The following is a 15433-nucleotide window of genomic DNA, read 5'->3' as shown; positions in this document are numbered from 1 at the left end:
TAAGATCATGCGCTAATTCATCATATCATTTGACTTATCTTGGTGAAACCAGGAAGGGGGCAGCATGTTGCATTGCAGTTAAGGTTGAAAAAGAAGTTGATATCTTTGTTCAGCATGAGTTTACTACTTGGTGATATGCCCCTAATGAACTCCCACTATCCAAAAAGTGGAGCATGCCCGCTTATTTGCTCACATGCTGTCAGTGTTCCAAATAGCACTTCAAACTACTATACTACTATTATTACTAACTTGGGTGTGGCATACAGCTGCATTCAAGAGCCCGTTGGTAAGTCGGAAACATCTTACTTACTGACAATAAAGAATCCCCTTTAAAAATAAATTAACTCTTGAAGAGTCTTCCAGTGCATATTTCCTAGATGCACACTGGAGTTGTCAGATTTCCCAGTGTTCTTGAATGCAGCATGTATCTCACATGTAAACTTTTGGTCTTCAGTTTTGGATTGAGGCGGCCATCTTTGTCATTATTACTTCACCTTCCATTTCTCGTACATGCTTTGTTTTTTTACGGCAGCCTTTTGTGTGAGTGTGCAATTGTAACGTCTGTGACTTTTGTTTCTTCCGATTCTGTTTTGCAACACCTCGTGTGCTCGTTCACTCTTCTTCTTTGCACACAAAATTGCAAACTCTCCCCGCTCTTGTTTGTGATGTTGTCGCGCCCCCCCTGCAGCTTCGCGGTATCCATGGTAACCCAGACGTCGACGATGAGGCACATAGCAGAACAACATATCAGTGAAATGATGTCATGTGTTGATTTTTCCACAGCAAGTACATATCAACTTAAAATAGGTATTAACAAATGGAAACTGAGAGGCGAATATTTTAGTGATTAAATGTCATTTGTGCTTAAAGACTGTTTTACGTGTTTCTTTTCCATTTTATTTTAAGATGTAAATATGTATTTTGAGTATCAACCACTGTGTTAATTTGATATAATTAATTTATTTAATGCCAATATATTGTTGTTTTTATGTGCCCTGATGTTGTTTGACTAACTGGCAGTGCTGTGACTAAACCATACATGTTACAAAAGTGTTTTTTGTTGACAGTCACCGCTTGTAAGAAGACTTTTTAATGAGGGATACTGAGGTTTGGCTAAGAGACGTGTTGGACGTTTGTGTATGTTGTACAGCGTTCCACACTATGGATTCCTAACAAAGAATGAGAGGAACGTGTCTGTTGATGGTTCTAGGGTTTGCATGATGCCATTAAGCTGTTGGAGGAGGAAGTCATTCCAGATTGTTGTTTTTTTTTTTTTCAGTAAAATGTTTAATTCCAACAAGCGTGAAGTTGCTGCTTGTTGGTTGAAATAAGAGTCAAATGTAATGCCATTTTGTCATTGTGCTACAATGAAAATAAATATTATATTTAAATATATTTGCTAACCTACATCGTGTTGCCTGTGTTTTTATTTCATGTTTTTTTCCAATGCAGTTCTGCAGTCGTGACATAAATACTGTAGAAGCCTAAATGCTATTTCAGTTAATTTACATTTTATGGAAAGTGCTTTATGTATATTCAGCCAAAAGGGGATTATTTACTTTATTTTTGAATAATATGAAAATGTATGTTTACATGCTTAGAGTAATTATAAGGCACCCTTTATTTATAATTATTACATTTGTTTGAATAATTTGATAACATACTATCTTATACTGCTTTAATACAGTGAAGAATGTACTGTAACTCTTTAATTGCATTTATGGCGGAAGGATCTGTGTGGTAATGAGTTTGGACGCAGGGTATTATGGGTAATGTCGGTCAGGTATGGTGGAATGGAGCCACACTTACTAACTTATACATTGTTTCTTCCACATCGTTAGTTTTTGACATTTTTGAATGATTAAGTTCACAAGTAAACGATACACAAAACGAAGAGGAGCGTCTGGAGTTGTTCTATTGTTGTTGCCGCAGCGAGCGGGAGCCGGAGTAAGTGGAGGAGCGTCAAGCTAAGGCTTCATTAGGAAACTACAAATACATTCAATACAATTATTTTCCAAATTAAAATTCATAGATTATTTTCTATATTTCACGTCATATTTACATTTACAGTAAATTAAGCTTACTTGTATTTTATTACAATTTAATGTTATAAAAATAATCGAAAGTGTGGCTGATAAACACATGGCCTTGTCACGCCAATTTCCTACAAACCGCCCCCGCCCCCCCCCCCCCCCCCCCCATTTACTTCGGTGGTCATGTTTCCTCTTACGTCATTGACAGCGATCGATAGCACTTCGGCTTTGACTGCCCGTCGCTGGAAGGATACTTCGTCTTTGACAGCTGCTGGAATCTGAAGAAATCGTTTTTTTTTTTTTTTTGTACAGGTGCGAAACAGGACAGTCGCGTGCCGGTCAAGGACCCCCGGCAACTTTGTGATTTTATTGGACGCAGCCCCGGAAGTAAATGGAGGAGGGAAGGTTTTTGTAGGGGGAAGAAATTTGGCGTGACAGCTTTCATGTGCGTAGTGGTTGGATGCTAAATTGAAAATGGAGGACCCCGAAGGGGACAAGCGGTAGGAAATGGATGGATGGATGGACTTATTTGGAACAATGGGAGAGTAGATTAATAGTGCTCACCGAGCAGTCTACATGTATGTATGTGGGATTTTAAATGTATATACACATGTTTTTATACATATTTTACTTGTAGTATTTGATTGAATTGATTGAAGTATTTATTTCAAACCTGCACAATACAATAACACACTTTTTTTTTTAATATTTTGGCAGAGACATTTATGCAAGGCTTGAAAAGGGGTTGGATGAAGCAGATGCTTATAATATCCCAACCCCTCTCACTCATTCCACATTTAACATAAACAATATAATACAAGAACAATACTATACAAACAAAAACAAAACAAGCTCCTGTACACTAACAACAAGTATGTTAACACTGTTACTATGAGACAAGACAAGATGAGACAACACACCAGTGACGTGCAGTCAGTGGAGGCAGGTGAGGCGGGGCCTCAAGTGCCATCATGGAAAGAAAAAAAATGTAAAAAGAAAAAAAATGTATTAAATTGTTATATGTATCCAGTGATTATACTATAACGTTATTTTCCATTTAACTTCACCAGTTTTAGATTATTTTTATTCAAAATCGCTGAATTTTCACATTTGGTGTTCAAATACTGAGAAGAGACGGTGCGGTGATCAGCAGCCAGTTGAGGCACGTCACTGCGTTGTGCCTCAGCATGGATTGCGGACTCGGCTAACTGCTGGCCTGCTGTGCAGTGAGACCGTATTGCTATATGAACTATATTATACATTTCCATAGTTTAGTTAGCTGAGGTATATAATGTACAGTGTATTTTGTCAACAACTGTATGTGTGTAAGTATTTCTTGTGCTGAGCAATCATAAAACGGCTGCAAAAGACACACTGGCTGAGGCTCGGAGTAATCCCGCCTCCTGGTGGTAGAGAATGCACCCCCGCCATAGAATGCACCCCCTGACGGGAGTGTTATATCAACTAAAGCCCACACTTAAACTTTCCACGTGCAAGATTGAATCTATTTAAAAAAGTTATTCAATAAGAAGCCAAAAAGTGCAAAAACAATAATGTTTGTGTTGGAGGAGTTGTGAATGACTGCAGGGCCACAACATTAGGTACACCTGCAGACTGCAGCACGGATTTCATATTTCATTCATTCACAACTCCTCCAACACGAACATTATTGTAACATAACCCGTTAACTGCTGCCAATCAAATGGTGAATAAGATACTCTTTAGGGTTCACATGTTTGTAAATCTGACTGTGATTAAGTCAGTGCCTCACCAGCCATGAACCTCACCGCACGTCACTGCAACACAAACACACACGCACGGGCCCAAACACTCTCTGACCTTACACCTCTCTCCCATCGCTCTGTGCTGAGGGCATCACTTTCTTTCCTCCTCGTACTTCTTCAGTACTTCTTTTTTAAACAGTCTTTTAAATTGAATCATGTTAGAAATATGTAGTAGTAATTAAGTTGGTACATATAAGAGCCCGTGTTGCATACACTATAAAGTATTTTTTAAGTCACGGCTGCTACCTGCCAGTAAGCTAAAAGAAAAAGAACAGTGGTTACCATAGCAACCATTTGGTAGTCAATGGTCACAGGCAAGCACAGAGATAAGACAAACAGACCAGTTCTGCAGCTCCAATCAATGTTCCTCTGGTGGTTATTGATGAAAACAAGACATCCCTCGCTCGGTAAGTTTTGTAAGTCACTATCCTGATAGTTATCAGCCTGCCAGCTGCTAACCTGGCCTAGCTTTTCTAATAACGTCTGTGTGATGTTCACAGGGGGACTAATGTGTACCAATGACAATAAACATGTGATTTTGATGTGTCGTTTATGACGAGAAGAAAAAAATAACCTTTCATTCAAACAGTCATTGTTGAACAATATACAGTAATAGAACATGATGAAAGGCTACCATCATGTGCATTTTAAAGTGGATAACAACAACAAAAAAAGAATTATTTCTAAATGAATAATACATAAAGTGCAGTTGTAAATGCAATTTATTGTTGCTAAACATTTTAAGGTCATCAAAAACAAATTCCGGGCCATTTTTTCTATTTTCATTTCTGAAACAAAAGTTGAACAACTATTTAATGACACTTTTTTAAAACGACAATAGGACTCCTGCTGAAAAAATATGTTACCGTTGTGCTAAAAACATGCTAAACGCAAAGGAAAAGCTAAAATGCTGCTTCCTGTTCAATTTGTTATCACACAGATAACCACACATTTTTGCATTTTGGATAAACATACAGTCGCGATCAAAAGTTTACATACATACATAATGTCATGGCTGTCTTGAGTTTCCAATCATTTCTACAACTCTTATTTTGTTGTGATAGAGTGATTGGAGCACATACTTGTTGGTCACAAAAAGCATTCATGAAGTTTGGTTCTTTTATGAATTTATTATGGGTCTACTGAAAATGTGACCAAATCTGCTGGGTCAAAAGTATACATACAGCAATGTTAATATTTGGTTACATGTCCCTTGGCAAGTTTCACTGCAATAAGGCGCTTTTGGTAGCCATCCACAAGCTTCTGCAAGCGTCTGCTTACCATCAAGGTAATTTAACAACACTTGGTCCGTTTATCTTCAGGGTGACATGGAGCGTTATGAATTTCTAGGTCTGGTCGGGAAGGGCAGTTATGGCACGGTGCTCAAGTGCCGCCATCGCATCTCAGGCCGCCTGGTTGCCATCAAAAAGTTCCTGGACTCTGATGAGGACATTGCAGTGAGGAAGATCGCTCAGAGGGAGATCCAGCTGCTCAGGGTAACTGTCCATCTAACTTTCCAATCGTTCGTAGAGTATAACAATAGTTCCTTGTCTATTGTCGTCATTAAGAAACTACACCACGACAACCTGGTAAATCTTCTAGACGTCTGGCAGCGTCGCCGCCACTGGTATCTGGTCTTTGAGTTTGTTGAGCGAACTCTCCTGGATTATTTGGAGCAAAATATCCTCGGACTGGACCTGAACACCTGCCGGCAGTGCTTCTTTCAGGTCCTCAGGGGAGTCGCCTTCTGCCACCAGCAGAATGTGAGACAATGAAAAGAATGAGTCCCAATGCGGTAACATCTGATAAAGTTCTACTTCAATTCCTCCGCAGGTCATCCACCGTGACATCAAACCTGAGAATGTTCTTATCTCTAGGGGAGGTGTTGTCAAATTGTGCGACTTTGGCCTGGCGCGCACCGTGGCCTCCCCTACCAGGGGCACAGCCTACACTGACTACGTGGCCACGCGTTGGTACCGAGCCCCTGAACTGCTGGTGGGGGACACCAAGTACAGCAAGTATGTGATAGTGTGTATACATGGAGGCTGATCGTGAATGGAGTTTTTGACATTTGTGTTGTGTGCAGACCAGTAGATGTGTGGGCTGCGGGCTGCTTGCTCGTCGAGATGCTGACAGGCCAGCCTCTCTTTCCTGGAGATTCAGACCTCGACCAAATATACCACATTGTAAGGTTATTCGGTAAGTACAGTTCGCAAGGTGATTAAAATATTCATATGTACATCACTAATCATTCACTTACAAAATAATTAATGTTTTGATATCAAACAATATATTGACTTTCCCACCCACTTCAAAGTTCATATTTTGGAATTGGTCTGACGCTCAGGTGTCACTCTGTCAAACGCTATTGTGACAGCAATTACATCCACTTGTTTGTCACTTTTTGTTTGGGCGGTAAGACCATTTAGGTGTTCAGTGTTTGGAGCAGTTCATTGGTTTTTCCTTTGAGTCTTGTGTTTTTCTTTGTTACCGCCCCTTTGTTTTGTGTTACAGACCTAACCACTCCCTGAGCAGGCCTTAATTAACAGGGGGTGCTGCAGGTGTGCGTAATTAACAGGCCTATTTAATCACACCTGTACGGGCAGGAAGGCACTGGCTGATTACTCTTCGTGACACAGGACCTCAGATTCATGCTCTGGATTCTTCTCCTCAATTCCAGTTCCTGTCGACCTTTCACCTTCGTGCCCTGTATAGTCTTCCTCCTGGCTCAGGTAGCCACTCGGTTCTTGATTATCATATTTTACCTGTTGCAGTATTTTTTGCGGTGCAATTTTTTGTTCCTGTTTTTATGTACCGTAGTTTTTTATTTACTTAAGTGTTGCTCTTTATCCCTGTCTTGAGCAATAAAGACACTTTTTGTTCTTATTCCTGCTTGTGTTCTGCATCTTGGGATCTGATAGCCTCTTACAGAGTATCACCAAGCGTGACAGAAATCAGCCAGTCAGTAATATGGATTCCACAAAACAGAAGGAGATTATTTGTACGCTCCGGGCTCACAGACAAACAATTTCTCGTCATGAGCAGATATTGGACGAGATGGTCAGACTGCTAAAAGAGCTTCATGCTCGCCACACTCATGAAGAGCAGGCTCGAACGGCAACAGCAGTCACGCCCATGCTTCCCCAGCCTAATTTTCCCCTACGGGAACCCAACATTCCTCCTTCCGCCAGATTTGGTGGAGATTTTGGACTTTGTGGACTGTTTATTCACCAATGCTCACTTGGTTTTTTCTCAGCAAGCCACTACCTACCTCATACACTCTGCTCGAGTGGCATACAGCAAGTGCTGAGCCTCCTTTCTGGCCGCGCTGCCAGCTGGCGATGCGGGAGGACTTATCCCTGTTCCTCACGCAGATGAGAGAGGTTTTTGACCAACTGATGAGAGAACGGGAGGCCGATCTTCGTCTCCTCTCCATTCGCCAAGGGGCGGCGTCAGTGACAGACCACTCCATTACCTTATAAAATGATAAATGGGTTATACTTGTATAGCGCTTTTCTACCTTCAAGGTACTCAAAGCGCTTTGACAGTATTTCCCCATTCACACACACATTCACACACTGATGGAGGGAGCTGCCATGCAAGGCGCTACCAGCACCCATCAGGAGCAAGGGTGAAGTGTCTTGCCCAAGGACACAACGGACGTGACTAGGATGGTAGAAGGTGGGGATTGAACCCCAGTAACCAGCAACCATCCGATTGCTGGCACGGCCACTCTACCAACTTCGCCACGCCGTCCCTTACGCATTAGGACGAGAAGGCCCCGCGCTGCAGCTTTTTGAGCAGTCTCAGCTCCCGTCTGCAGGACGAGTTAGCTACTCGGGATGAGACAAAGACTTTGGAGGAGCTGATCGCCCTGACCATCAGACTGGACGGAGGCCTGCGGGAACGGGAGAATCAACAAAGGGTGGCACTACCTTCACATCCTCTTCCGTCTCGTCCACCTCCACCAGATGCTCTTCTGGCGCTGCTCATGCCTCTATCCGGTGTCCAGAGGGCGGCATCAGACCTTTCCTGTGATGTCGAACCTATGCAGCTGGGAGTCTTTCCACAGAGGAGAGGTCTCGGAGGCTGCGTCTCAAGTTGTGTCTTTACTTCGGCAAGCCGAACCACACCGTTCATCAACGGGCGACATCCATTTGAGGAGTTTGTTTGCCTCTCCTGTGGTCGGACGTCTCCAACTAGAAGTTACGCTTTCTTGATCTGGGGAGGCGTTACCCATTTTATGCCTTCATTGACTCAGGGGAGGACGACAACTTCTTTGACTGTGACGTTTTAAGATTCCCACTGTTTCGATTAGCTTCTCATAAAATTGTTTGCTCCCTTTAACGGGGGCACCTAGCTAATATTACCTGACAGACACAGGCAGGATCCCTCCTTCTGGCTGGGAATCATCAGGAAACTATCAGCTTTTTTGTTATACCGTCTCGCTCGTCTCCGGTGGTTCTTGGTCTCACCTGGTTTCCACGTCATAGTTCTATTATCGATTGGTCATTGCTAAAAATCACAAACCGGAGCCCTTTTTGTCATTCTCACGATTTGCGATCAGCCTTGTTACCTCGCCCAGTTTCACCGGACCTGTCATCTGTACCGAAAGAATATAATTTGCTTCATGTACTTCAAACAGAAGAATGAGGAAGATACAGCCATGGCGACCCCGACGACATGTAAGATGAAGAAATACGCTTGTAAGTTCCAAAACGAATGGAAACAAGAATTTCAGTTTATCCAGGACAGTTCGAAGGGGAAGGGGTATGCTGCCTGTAAATTTTGTAGATCAGACTTCTCCATTGAACACGGTGGCCGAACGGATATACTCAGTCATGAACGGTCAGCGAAGCACAAAGCGGCGGCAACGCAGCACCTGTCCCAGCCCAGTATTATGGGCCACCTCGTTAAATGGAGTCCCGAGGGTGTAATTTATGCCGAGACAAAGATGGCTATGCTGACAGCTGGAAGCAACATCCCGTTCTCATTTGTGGATGTCTACAACAAATCTGTGAAGGATATTTCCTGGATTCAGAGATCGCTCGCCAGTACGCAAATGGCAAAACAAAGGCTACTCAAATAGTGAAAGGTAAGTGTTGTTGTTTTTTTTTAGTAAGCAGCAAGCACAGTACAGTTAGTAGAACAACTGTGTTTTCATTACTATTTGATCAAGTCTTTCAAGTACAACAATGAGTAGATGAGTGTTATATGTGTATAAGTGTACCGGTAAATAAATGAACACTGAAATTCAAGTATTTATTTTATTTATATATATACATATATAATAAAATATATATATATATATATACTGTATATATATATATATATATATATATATATATATATATATATATATATATATATATACTGTATATATATATATATATATATATACATATATATATATATATATACATATATATATACTGTATATATATATATATATATATACATATATATATATATACTGTATATATATATATATGAAATACTTGAGTTATATATATATATATGTATATATATATATATATATATATGTATATATATATATATATAACTCAAGTATTTCATATATATATATATACAGTATATATATATATATATATATATATATATATATATATATATATATATATATATATATATATATATATATATATATATATATATATATATATGTATATACTGTATATATGAAATACTTGACTTGGTGAATTCTAGCTGTAAATATACTCCTCCCCTCTTAACCACGCCCCCCGCCCCACCCAACCCCCCCACCCCACCTCCCGAAATCGGAGGTCTCAAGGTTGGCAAGTATGTTCACTTGTCACAGGGCACATATAGCCCTTGTCCGCTCCGGTAGTGGCAGGATTTTTTTTTTGTCAAGAAAAACGATGGCTCACTTGTCCTTGTATTGATTTCTGCGCTCTTAACAAGATTACTGTCAGAAACGAATACCCTCTTCCCCTTCTTGACTCGGCCTTCACTCCACTTCACAATGCCGTCATCTTCTCTAAATTAGACCTACGCTATGCCTATTACCTGGTGCATGTTCGTACAGATGATTAATGGAAAACAGCTTTTAATTCCCCATTAGGCCATTTTGAGTATTGTGTCATGCCATTTGGCCTTACCAAAGCCACAGCTTTTTTTTGAGTCTTATTAACGATGTGTTGCGTAATATGATTGGCAGGTTTGTTTTTGTTTATCCATCCATCCATCCATCCATCTTCTTCCGCTTATCCGAGGTTGGGTCGCGGGGGCAGCAACCTAAGCAGGGAAACCCAGACTTCCCTCTCCCCAGCCACTTCGTCCAGCTCTTCCCGGGGGATCCCGAGGCGTTCCCAGGCCAGCCGGGAGACATAGTCTTCCCAACGTGTCCTGGGTCTTCCCCGTGGCCTCCTACCGGTCGGACGTGCCCTAAACACCTCCCTAGAGAGGCGTTCGGGTGGCATCCTGACCAGATGCCCGAACCACCTCATCTGGCTCCTCTCGATGTGGAGGAGCAGCGGCTTTACTTTGAGCTCCCCCCGGATGGCAGAGCTTCTCACCCTATCTCTAAGGGAGAGCCCCGCCACCCGGCGGAGGAAACTCATTTCGGCCGCTTGTACCCGTGATCTTGTCCTTTCGGTCATAACCCAAAGCTCATGACCATAGGTGAGGATGGGAACGTAGATCGACCGGTAAATTGAGAGCTTTGCCTTCCGGCTCAGCTCCTTCTTCACCACAACGGATTGATACAGCGTCCGCATTACTGAAGACGCCGCACCGATCCGCCTGTCGATCTCACGATCCACTCTTCCCTCACTCGTGAACAAGTGTTTTTGTTTATCTTGACGAAAATCATATTTTCTCCCCACCCATCCAGTCACACCGTCAGCATGTACAATTGGTCCTTCAAAGATTGTTAGCAAATTGATTATTTGTTAAAGCTCAAAAATGTACATTACATGTATCTTTAGTACCGTTTTTGGGGTTTATTGTGGAGGGGGGCCAACTCAGGCCCGATCCCGCCAAGATTAAGGCGAGATCCTATTCCTACGTCTAGGAAACTATTGCATCCCATCTCGTCCGTGATCCCACATAGCTATGGACTTTGTAACTGGACTACTGGCCTCAAGGCGCTTCACAACAGTTCTTACTATCATTGACAGATTTTTTTAATTTACACACTTCATCCCGCTTCGCAACCTTCCTTCCTCCTTAGAGACTGCTAAACTGCTGGTACAGCATGTTGTTCATCTTGGCATTCCCCTGGATGTGGTGTCCAACAGAGGTCAACAGCGACTTGGAGGGTTTTTTGCAAATCACTGGGAGCTACTGTAAGCCCATCATCAGGGTACCATCCTCAGTCCAACGGCCAGACTGAGATGGCGAACATCATCTGCCTCAGCCCTTCACTGAGTCCCAATAGTGCTGCAATCCTGGTTTACTCTCTTGACATTTCCATCCTGGATTTTTGCAGCTCTCTACTCTTTGGTCTCCCCTACAAACTCCTCCATAAACTCAAACTTGTCCAGAACGCTGATGCCCGTATAATCACCAGAGCTCCTGTCATCAGTCACATCACCCCTGTTCTTCACCAACTCCCATCATACACCACATCAACTACAAGATCCTCCTCCATACATTCAAAGCTATCCATGACCTCACCCGCCACACCTGTCTGACACCAATATTCCTACCCGATCCCTCAGGTCTTCCTCCTCCATAAACGTGACCGTCCCATTAGCCCACCTGTCTACTATGGGGTTAAGAGCCTTCAGCCGCTCTGCACCTTGCCTCTGGAACTCACTCCCACCCGACATTCGGAACAATGACTCCATAATAACTTTTAAAACTTACCACAAAACCCACCTGTTTAGGCAGGCCTATGCCTGACACAAGTGTCTTTGTTTTTTAAATTGTTCCTTAGACAAAAAAAAAATGTTATGCTGCTTTTGTTTTTATGAGATTTACGGCGACCTTGAGTGCCTTGAAAGGCACTTTACAAAATAAATGTATTATTGTTATATTATTATTAGTCCGATATTTATGTTTCACACTATGCAATTTACACTCTTCTCTTTGTCTCTGTAGATGACCTGACAGCTCATCACCAGGAGTTATTCCACAAGAACCCCACATTTTCTGGCGTTAGCCTGCCAGAACACTTCAGCAGAATGCCTCTAGAGCAGCACTTTCCTCTGGTGTCATCAAAAGCTTTGAATCTGGCTCAGGTATTCTATTCAGACACCTGCTCAGACACATTTTCAACTTCATCCCAGCATCTCTGTGATCTTCTAGGAATGTCTCCAGATGGATCCGGAGAAACGAGCTCGGTGTTCAGAGCTGCTGGGACATTCGGTGTTCACCCACGACGACTTCCATGTCAGGTAATGCTGCCTCATTGGAAAACATGCTAGTAAAGTCTGAGTAATTCTCCGTCCGCTCAGGTTTTTGGATGAGCTGAGAGCCAGTATCCATAAACAGCACAGAGAGAACTCGATCCTCCCAAAGATCAGCAAAGCCTCAAAACAAGAAAGAGACCAAGTTGATGACCAAAGTCGAAGAGGAAAATATTCTAAAAAGACTATTAAAGATGTGCAGGACAAGAAAAAAATCAGGAAGGAAGACGAGAAGGTGGTGAAAACAAAAGGCAAGCAACATTCAAAGCAGTATGGAACTATTCAGAACACATTGGAACCCAATGCTACCAAAGCCCCCAAAATATTAGGATCAAGGAGTATGGATAATGGAGTAAAGATGGCTGCCACCATGAAAAATAGAGCAGGACACAATTCAGTTCTTAAATCAAAAGACCACATCAGGGCTTCTGGTGTGACAAAGACCTTTGACTTGTCCTCTAACCAAACAAATACCGCCTCAAACGTTGTTCCAACGTCCAATCAGCACACAGCTTCCTCAAATGGCATTTCAAAGACTCTCACTGTGTGCCCCAAAGTTACGAAGGACGATCCCGAACCGGCCAAACCTCCTTCAGCTAAACCCTCACAAAATGTCTGCAGACTTTTAAGGTGCCTTTCACCTACTACAGAATTTATGGAAGAATATTCAATAGACAAGACGGTCAGGCAGCAAAACCTGCTGACCAAAGCTGCTCAAAGTCACCTTCAGGCACCTCAAACACCTATAATCCCACAACCCGTAAACATCTTATTAAATGAAGACCCTAAAGCCATGTTAATGGAAACTGAAAAAACAATAGCAGGCTCAGAAAAAGAGAACAGCTCCAGGTTTTGGGCGGGACAAGCCAGAAAGACAAACAGGAGCTTTCCAGAAATAAGGGACTACTCAAAAGCAAATGCATGCACCATCTTGGATCCGCTTTCAGTCACTGTGACACCAGATCCCAGGTCTTCCACTCAAAGCTTTGCCCTTTACTCCAACATTGATAATGCACAGCTTCGCGTGGCGAAGTTGGTAGAGTGGCTGTGCCAGCAATCGGAGTGTTGCTGGTTACTGGGGTTCAATTCCCACCTTCTACCTTCCTAGTCACGTCCGTTGTGTCCTTGGGCAAGACACTTCACCCTTTGCCTCTGATGGCTGCTGGTTAGCGCCTTGCATGGCAGCTCCCGCCATCAGTGTGTGAATGGGTAAATGTGGAAATACTGTCAAAGCGCTTTGAGTACCTTGAAGGTAGAAAAGTGCTATACAAGTATAACCCATTTATTTATTTATTATTCATTCTCTTCAAGTGGACGCCACCCCTTCCCCGGGTCCACCCCCTTCATCATTAATGCCCACCCTTCTCATCCCTTCTTTGACATGCCGTGCTGACAGCGGTTGTCTGGAAGGAAGATCCCAACCTGAAGCACACAATCTCTGGTCGGAAACTGATTTTAAAAAAAACATTAGACTATTGCCATGGTGATTGATAGTGCTCTCATGTAAACTGTTTGTTACAGGTGGAGGCATCACAGTGGCTTTTACTGTCAGCCACTTCAGCAACCTCAGGGAACACTTGCAGCACAGGTGACACAGCTCGCACATCCTACCTGTGCACATCCCAATGGTTCAAAACATCTCCTCCCATAAGTGGCGGCGAGAAGCTTATTCCCATTAACACACTGTTCCAAAAAGAACAGCCGTGGAGACTGTGCGGTGTCCAAAAGAAAGTCAGCTGTTAATTTCCCTGATGTAAGGAGCTCAGCACGGCTGGAGGTCAGAGAGAGAGAATGTACGACATTACAGAAATACACAAAAATATGAGCACATTTTCACTTTTTGTGGTCCACTGAGTTTAATCTTACAAAACAAAAGTATGCACTCCTCTTTTTTAGGGAAATACAGCAAGGTTCTGAGGAAAGTGCTACTTTAATCTCTTGATCAAGGACACACACACTGACTACAGAATGTGTAGCTATAATGTATGTAGGTCACTATACAATCCAGACATAAGGCAAACCCCATGTTCCTTGTTTTTTTAATTTATTTAATCATAATAAATATTCTGAAAACCTAATTTAAAAATTGAAAATAAAAAAAGTGAATTAAAGGAAACTTTAAAGCACACTGATTGATGCATATTCCATTTTTTACGTGAAATTCAATTACATTTCCAAATAATTCCTGAGAATCATCACTGGAGGAAAGTGATTCTACTTTCCATAGGTTTACACTAATCCCACTATAGCTGCTCGCTGGGTGTGACTTCACAGACAATGGCCGAGCCGGCTTGACGGCAGCAGACAGCATTGGCGTGGGGCACCACAAAGGCCACCGCGGTGTATGTGGGTGTTGAAATGGTGTATTTGTTTTTTGTTTTGTTGTTTGTCTATGCATGGTGCAATCGTATGTGTGCAACATGTATAGATTACTGATTTTTTGTATTTTAGTTTTGTAGCTGTATGTAGAAATAGCTCTTCTGAAGTGGCAGCTGGTTGCATCAGCTCTGCCCTCCTTTAATGTGTTTTATGTCCTTTGTGTTCTTTAAAGGGGAACTGCATTTTTTATTTTTTATTTATCAAAAACAATCATTATGAGAGACATGACGATGGATAGATTTCTTTTTTTAATGCATTGTAAATATTAAATAAAAGTCCACTTACAGCGAAGCCACTGAGAGCTCTACTATTCTGCCCATAAAAGCCAATAACCATTGAAAAAGCGCCAATAATTCTCAATTTACATTTCCTGACTTGAATATTAACCAAGTATTAGTGATATTGTTATCATAAGCGCTAACGCAGACAACTTATTTAAAGCGGTGACGTAATCACTTTCATTTGTCCCTATGTTTGCATCATCTGGTGACGGTGGCAGAGAAGAGGACTGTGGAAAAACTAGTGAGCATCATGGATGATGCCAGTCACCCTCTGTATACCGTTATCAGTAGCCAGAGGAGCCTGCTCAGTGCTAGACTGCTTCATCCTAAGTGCAGGACTAATAGACTCAAAAACTATTTTGTCCCACACACCATCAGACTGTACAACTCCTCTCTGGGGGGGTACTAGGATGACAGGCGATGCAAAACAATAACATATACCCCCATTATTTACTTACTTTTTAAATTATCTCAATTCTGTACACTGCTGCTGGAATTTTGATTTGCCTGAGGGAACTCTCCTGAAGGAATCAATAAAGTACTATGTATCTATCTATCATTGA

At 42.1% G+C, this 15433-nt stretch overlaps 1 protein-coding gene across 2 annotated transcripts; it reads left to right on the top strand.

Moving 5' to 3' along the window:
* Window positions 1–1750: 1750 nt before the first annotated feature.
* LOC133662117 (cyclin-dependent kinase-like 2) lies at window positions 1751–14219 on the top strand. 2 transcript variants are annotated; one of them, XM_062065822.1, is made up of 10 exons: window positions 1751–1783; window positions 5140–5313; window positions 5386–5580; window positions 5651–5835; window positions 5904–6016; window positions 6424–6549; window positions 11903–12042; window positions 12110–12198; window positions 12259–13651; window positions 13732–14219. In XM_062065822.1, the coding sequence occupies exons 1-9, from the start codon at window positions 1766–1768 to the stop codon at window positions 13316–13318; spliced, it is 2100 nt and encodes a 699-aa protein (XP_061921806.1). In that variant the 5' UTR covers window positions 1751–1765; the 3' UTR covers window positions 13319–13651; window positions 13732–14219. The 2 variants fall into 2 exon arrangements, with proteins under 2 accessions (XP_061921806.1, XP_061921807.1); XM_062065823.1 differs by lacking the exon at window positions 6424–6549 and having other exon boundaries at window positions 1762–1947.
* The last annotated feature ends 1214 nt before the right edge of the window (window positions 14220–15433 follow it).

This window comes from Entelurus aequoreus, linkage group LG12 (genome assembly GCF_033978785.1).
Source record: "Entelurus aequoreus isolate RoL-2023_Sb linkage group LG12, RoL_Eaeq_v1.1, whole genome shotgun sequence".
NCBI classification, from domain to species: domain Eukaryota; kingdom Metazoa; phylum Chordata; class Actinopteri; order Syngnathiformes; family Syngnathidae; genus Entelurus; species Entelurus aequoreus.
Note: the sequence above shows the minus strand (reverse complement) of the source record. Positions and strands in the feature narration are given on the sequence as shown.

Coding starts and splice junctions, on each gene's coding strand:
- LOC133662117 (XM_062065822.1), top strand. Junction 5,581..5,650: donor CCTTCTGCCACCAGCAGAAT/GTGAGACAATGA, acceptor ATTCCTCCGCAG/GTCATCCACCGTGACATCAA. Junction 12,199..12,258: donor CACGACGACTTCCATGTCAG/GTAATGCTGCCT, acceptor CCGTCCGCTCAG/GTTTTTGGATGAGCTGAGAG.